Consider the following 6,000-nt stretch of genomic DNA (forward strand, 5'->3'; position numbering starts at 1 on the left):
ATGAGTGCAAGCGAGCCCTTGTGATAAATTCTAATGATTTTCCATGTTAGGACTGTACTGGGTGAAAGCCAAGAACAGTATTATGGCTTGGCCTGCAAATGGCTGGTTTTTTTTAAATGAAGGAAGCAAACAAGTCATATTTTAAACACATGTACAAAGCCTTGTACATCAAGCCCTGGATCCCTGATAGGGGCTTAAAATCATTACTGAAATTCCAGCCACAAGCCAGATCTTCCACTTATCTCTTAAGAGCTTCTGCTGATTTACATCAGCACAGGATCTTCCACTGCTCGTAAAAATCAGTAGAAAAGAGAACAAAGAACCTGGAGAGGCACTCACCTCTTTTGTGCTTCCCTTGTGAACATAGATCCACTTCTCCTGGTGAAAATCTGTTTAAACAAAGACATTTCACTCAGTTAATCTTCCACCTCAGAGAGCTGTATCCCTGTTCCGCTCATAACATCCACTGTCTTTTACTATAAATTAAATTATTTTGTTTACACCACCACACTTGAAACCAAATCTAGCAACTTGCTGAGCTGCTTTGTTTCTGTACAGCTTCATTTGAGACTGTAGCCCTAAGCCTCAGAAAAGGCTTCTGTTTCATTGACACAGCTCAAGACTGTAAATGTTTAATCTCCCAGCCACAGATATACCATAGCACCTCCTCTTTGGTCCCAGACAGTAAGTGTGGCTGACAGCCAGGTTTTGGTGTTATTGATTTTATTAACTATTTATTATCTTGGTTACAGGCTTGGGATTGTATGTCAAATTTGAAGTTGAGCAAAAATGTCATGAGACACCAGGCATGTAAGAGAGCTTTCAGCAGTGAGGTCAGACTCAGAGGAGCATGCTTATACTTGCAGCTAACTTGCTAAAAAAGAAAAACCTATGTGGGACCAAAATTTTCCTATTTCTAATTGCCCCTCCCTTCCCTCAGAATGGGAGTTGTCCCATCCATTCCCCAAAATAACTTCCCAATACCCAGCACACACAGCTAACTCTGTTTGCAGAAGAGCCTGTACTATAAGCAGTTATGCTGCTCAGTCCCTCTCCCACTCCATTTTCACATGGGCTTTTGACCCTACTTCCACCACACACTGGCAATTTAACTGTTAGTATTAAAAAAATTCTCCTCCCCACCCTGCTGGACTCCTTTCCATAAAGAAAATTATTGAACTCCTAAAGCAACCTGCAAATTAATGAACTGGAGCTATGGAATGTACTCCTGCCTGGTACTGTAAGTCCAAGGACAGACCCAGTCTCAGTTACAGGCATGCTGACCCTGCATCAAGCCCTTTTCAATGGTAGGTCACAGCAGAATCCAGCCAAAAACTGTCATGGTTACATTTGTTTGTTCTGAGAACTGAATACACTGAGGGGCCAACTTTTGGCAACAGTTTCCAAAATCCTGGGGGATACACAATGAGTTAATAGCAGTGTGGGAATTGCAAGTCATTTCCTCTGGCTATGTTTACATTTGTAGCCTTCACATGTAACTGCAGTACCTATCTTGCAGTCAGCCCAACTCAGGCCGTGCTGTCCCTGCAGGCTCCCCCGGGTGCTGCCCCAGCTGAGACCCCGGCTGCTCGCTGTGCACACAGAAAGATTTCAAGCCTTCTATTGTTTTGAGTGAGCTGAAATCTTATTTCATTTTTCATGCACTCCGCACACAGAGATGGGATCAAAGCTTACATTCAGGCTTGTAGCCTCCGGTAATGTAGATTAGTGCTCAACATGCATATGGAAGGAAGAATAAATTTAGCCTGTTGTGCACAAGGAAGTCTACAGGGGGAAAATACTGGAACTGGTTCATTTGAATGTACCATAGGAAAAAATTACCCTCCTGACAAACAAATGACAAAAATCTGAACACAACAAGCACAACTCCTCAGAACAGGGATTACTAACAGGGGCATAAATCTTCATGTTAAACTGAATCCAAGTTCTCTACTTAGGTCAAACATGGGCGCAAAGCCCTTCAAGGCTCTAGAAGGCTCTTCGTGCACTGTGCTAAAAACATAGATATGGAGCATTTTCCATTCTTCTGCAGCAACTTTTTTAAAATAAAAGTCCAAAAAGATGTCTTACATTGAGTCTTGGCTTTGTTATTCAGCAGATCTTTTTTTCTCTTCTTGGCAGCAACATCATAGTTTATGCTGTTGAAGAGATTCTCTTTGTTGTGATCATCTTTTTTACAAAAGCTGTGAATGACACAAAGCAAGGATTCTGTTTAGTTCTGCATTCTGTTGAACACTATGTTTCCTGCATGGAGAAAAAAAAAGATAGGTTTTTATTGTGGCCTCCAAAGCTGCCTTCTTGCAGGCTGCCCCTGAGAAGTAATCTGCATAGTTTTAACATCCAGTATTGGTATTTTCAAAGGAACCTCTGGTGCCTCAGTTCTGGGCTAGCCAAGATACCCATGACAGGAGCAGGTAACAGAGATTACACAGTTCATGCTGGGACACTGCTGAGCAATGTTCTTTTCCACTCTTTAACCTATTTCTATCCTTAAGTAACACCATATCCTCCCAGTGTAGGTAGCAGATTGCTCTGAGCCAGTTAGTCTGCTACAGAAGGACATATTTAGACATCCCTGAAGACATATATATGTACTCAAAATATTTATTAACAAAAGAGTTCCCACAAAATACTATTTCAAGCTTACAGGAAAAGCTTAGCTGAGGTTCAGACTTTCCCGATGGTTTTCCAGACCCTGCATAGCAGTGACTACACAAGTTAACAGCTAGGATCTCTTGGCCAAGACTGCCCATTGCCTGCTTCTGCTGGAGCTCTGCTGTAGCTGTATTATTAGGGAAGGGAGCTATAACCCCTCATTTCCTTCAAGGGCAATGAAAGGTTAGCTATAAAGAGGCTGTGCATCAACACCCCCACATACTGCAGACCTGCAAATCAGCAGATCCAAGCCACAACTTGAAATTAAGAAGCCCCTGGGCAGCCACAGCACTGCTGCAGAGATCCCTGGGGTGGCAGGGGAGGGCAGCAGCACCAGGGGCTCCCAGCAAATCCCTGGGGGTGGCAGGGGAGGGCAGCAGCACCAGGGGCTCCCAGCAGATCCCTGGGGGTGGCAGGGGAGGGCAGCAGCACCAGGGGCTCTCAGCAGATCCCTGGGGGTGGCAGGGGAGGGCAGCAGCACCAGGGGCTCTCAGCAGAGGCCCAGCACACAGCCTGCTGCCCGTGCTGGGTGCCTCACAGGTGCCAAGAAGATAGGCCATGTATCCAGGAGAACAAAACAGAGCCATCCCCACTGCTCTAGCAGTTTGCAAGGGATGAAGCATGGCTGCATGCAGGCCTAAACTCAAAGAAGGGTCCCAAGCACCTCTCAGCCACTGTGGCTCAGACAGCCCTGGAGCTCTGACAGGTGCCAAAACATGGTGCTGCTGCTTCAGCCCCTGGGAAGCTTCCTCTGAGACAGCCACAAGGACCCTTGCACAGCCAGGAAGCTTCCTGTACAGGCTATGTGTTTACACTGCTTAATCTCAAACAAAACCCAAACACAAGCACCATACCAAACACACCTCTGACAGCTATTCAGCATGGCCTCCTGTAAAGGAATTAAACCTGTGGGACAAGACTTCTTGTTTCCTTTGTTTACTGGCTGTCTGTGTGGCCACACCACCAGCATATGCAAAAGTCAAGTGACCAAGTCAGAGTTTCAGTGCCAGGAGAGACCCAAATCCCCTGTGGCATGATCCAGATGGGTGTTCTGGTTTGGCACCTGCACATGGCCCCAGAGGCAGAAGAAACCTCTCCCAGTTTCAGAGCACTCTGACCCTCCTCCTACTCTGCATCCCCCTGGCAGGGCATCCGAGCTCTGGGGAGGCACCACTGCCATGGGCTCCACCACAGCACTGCAGAAGGGGAAGAGCAGCAGCATTGAAGGTGAACAATATTCACAGAAACAACAAATTGGGGAACCAGACACTTCTGCCAGCTGCAGCTGGCTCAGAACCACCTAAACCTGAGAGCAGAACATCTCAGCTGCTCATGTACCCCCATCCATGCTGCTTCCTGCTGGGGGGAATCAAAAGCTGAGAACAGAATATGGCAGCAAGGAAGAAGTTGTTTTGGAATATCCAAGCTCATGTTTTATCATGGTTGCACAAAATCAATAGGGGGTCAGGTTAACACGCCCCATGCAGTGGCAGAATCTGAGCCCAAGAGCACAAGATGGATCTGCTTTAAATCTCACATGTCAACAGCACACGCTTGCCTGTTGACTTCCTACTGAATGACTCTGTAATCTGAAACCACCATAACAGCAGCAGTGGACGAGCTCCAGGATGGGAGGCAGATTATTACCCTGTTTATGTACTGCCAGGTTTCCACACAATTCTTCATAGCATCTTGACAGGTTGAGCATCTGGACCTGAGCAAGGACCTCAGCCCGGGGTCAATATGTCACCTCCTTGCTTTTAAATGGGAAAAGGAAGGTATAAACCCATGCTAAATTCAGTATTCCCAACATACTACCATCAGCCAGACACTTTTCTACCTATTTACAAATTACAAACCTAAACTTGATTTTTACTTACTGCTGACGTGAAAGAGAGCAGGAGATACCTGCTACATAAGCCTCCTTGCACCATAGCGTCTCAGGAGCGGCTCAGAGCAAATCCCCTCTTACTCCAAGTCCCTTTGTCATGGGCATTCCTGACCCTTCCCTAGCAGTGGGAACGTGGCAGTAACCCTAGCCCTGGCAGCGCACAGCTGAGGAGAAGATGGAGTTCTGTGAGAAAAGTTTGCTTTTGACAGGAGCGATCTTGCCGGAGCCCACGACACCCACGCTCTGCAAAGCTTCCTGCCCGCACCATCTTGGGGGTTTGTTGATGTTTTGCAGCCAGATTAGTCAAGCAGCACGTAAGGTACATTACTCAGGGCCTGGGGAGGATTTATGGCTTCAGACACATCATCCTTCCGAGCCTGAGCCCAGGAAGCCCCAAGCATTTGTGGGGAGGGGGAGGGTGGGCAGCCACCCCAGGGCCCCCAGGAGACGCCCGGCGATGCTCCCCGGGGGCACGGCCCTGTGCCCGCGGGGAAGGGCAAGGTTTCGTCTTCTCCTCGATTTTTCGCCGCACTCCACAGCCATAAGGACGGCCCGGCCTCCCGGAGAGGAACAGCCTCCGTAGGGACGTGGGGACCCCGCCGGGGGCTGAGGGACCCCAGCTCGGAGCTTTCTATAGGCCCGGAGGGGCCGCCGACCGCTTCGGCCGGCAGGGCCGGGGTCACCCAGACAACGACCCCGCTCCGCCGACACCGGGGCGGCCCCCGAGCCTGCCCGGGGTGAGAGGCCCCGTCCGCCCCTCACAGCCCCCCCGCCCCGGCACCGCGCCCCCTGGCGGCACCGCCCGGCAGCGGGTCCGGACCGCGCCGCCGCCGCTACCTGCTGATGTCGCCCACGAAGCCGCCGCTCTTCTCGTCCAGGAAGCGCGTCCAGCCGTCGGCCGTCTTCACCCAGCTCTGCCCGGGGGAGCGCCAGTCCTGCCCCAGGAACGGCATGGCGACGGCACAGAGCGGGACCAACACCGGGACTGGGAGCGGCGGCGGCGACTGGAGCGGTGCGTAGCAGACCTGGGCAGAACCCGGTGCGGGGCAGAGCAGGACAGTACCCGGAGCGGTGCGGGACAGACCGGGGCGGAGCAGGGCAGTACCCTGAGCGGCGCGGGGCCGTACCCGGAGCGACGGCTGGAGCGGTGCGGTGGCTGCGGGCGCGCTCCGCGCTATTTATGTGGCGGCGGCGGGCGCGTGTTGCCGGAAGCGCGGGCAGGCCCCGCCCCCCCGCACGTGGCCGTGTTTATCGGGGCAGGCCCCGCCCGCGAGGTGGGGGCGGGGCGGGTGGGGGCGGGGCCAGCGGCGCTGGGCGTGGCCGGCTGAGCGCGCCCCCGAGCCTCGCGCGCGTGCGCGGCGCCTTCGCGCTGTCAGCGTTCAGTGTTGTGTGTAGAAAGCGTCGAGTGCGGAATACAAACAAACGGAAAAAAC

At 51.5% G+C, this 6,000-nt stretch overlaps 1 protein-coding gene across 4 annotated transcripts in view; it reads right to left on the reverse strand.

Annotated features, from left to right (window-relative positions):
- The window catches only part of FBXO32 (F-box protein 32), a 32,879-nt gene extending 27,180 nt beyond the window's left edge, over positions 1-5,699 (reverse strand). For 2 of the 4 annotated variants that reach the window (XR_009274847.1, XM_058807476.1), the window contains exons 1-3: positions 5,405-5,699; positions 2,092-2,204; positions 340-389 (exon numbers count right to left, since the gene is read on the reverse strand). Coding sequence is in view for 1 of the 4 variants with exons in the window: in XM_058807476.1 (XP_058663459.1) it covers positions 340-389; positions 2,092-2,204; positions 5,405-5,520 (279 nt within the window). In the remaining 3 variants the exon portion in view is untranslated. Of the gene's footprint in view, positions 1-339; positions 390-2,091; positions 2,205-4,556; positions 5,310-5,404 lie in introns of those variants that run through there. The other 2 variants (XM_058807490.1, XM_058807498.1) reach the window with 2 other exon arrangements.
- Positions 5,700-6,000: the final 301 nt, after the last annotated feature.

The sequence above is a fragment of the Ammospiza caudacuta genome, chromosome 1, assembly GCF_027887145.1.
Source record: "Ammospiza caudacuta isolate bAmmCau1 chromosome 1, bAmmCau1.pri, whole genome shotgun sequence".
NCBI classification, from domain to species: domain Eukaryota; kingdom Metazoa; phylum Chordata; class Aves; order Passeriformes; family Passerellidae; genus Ammospiza; species Ammospiza caudacuta.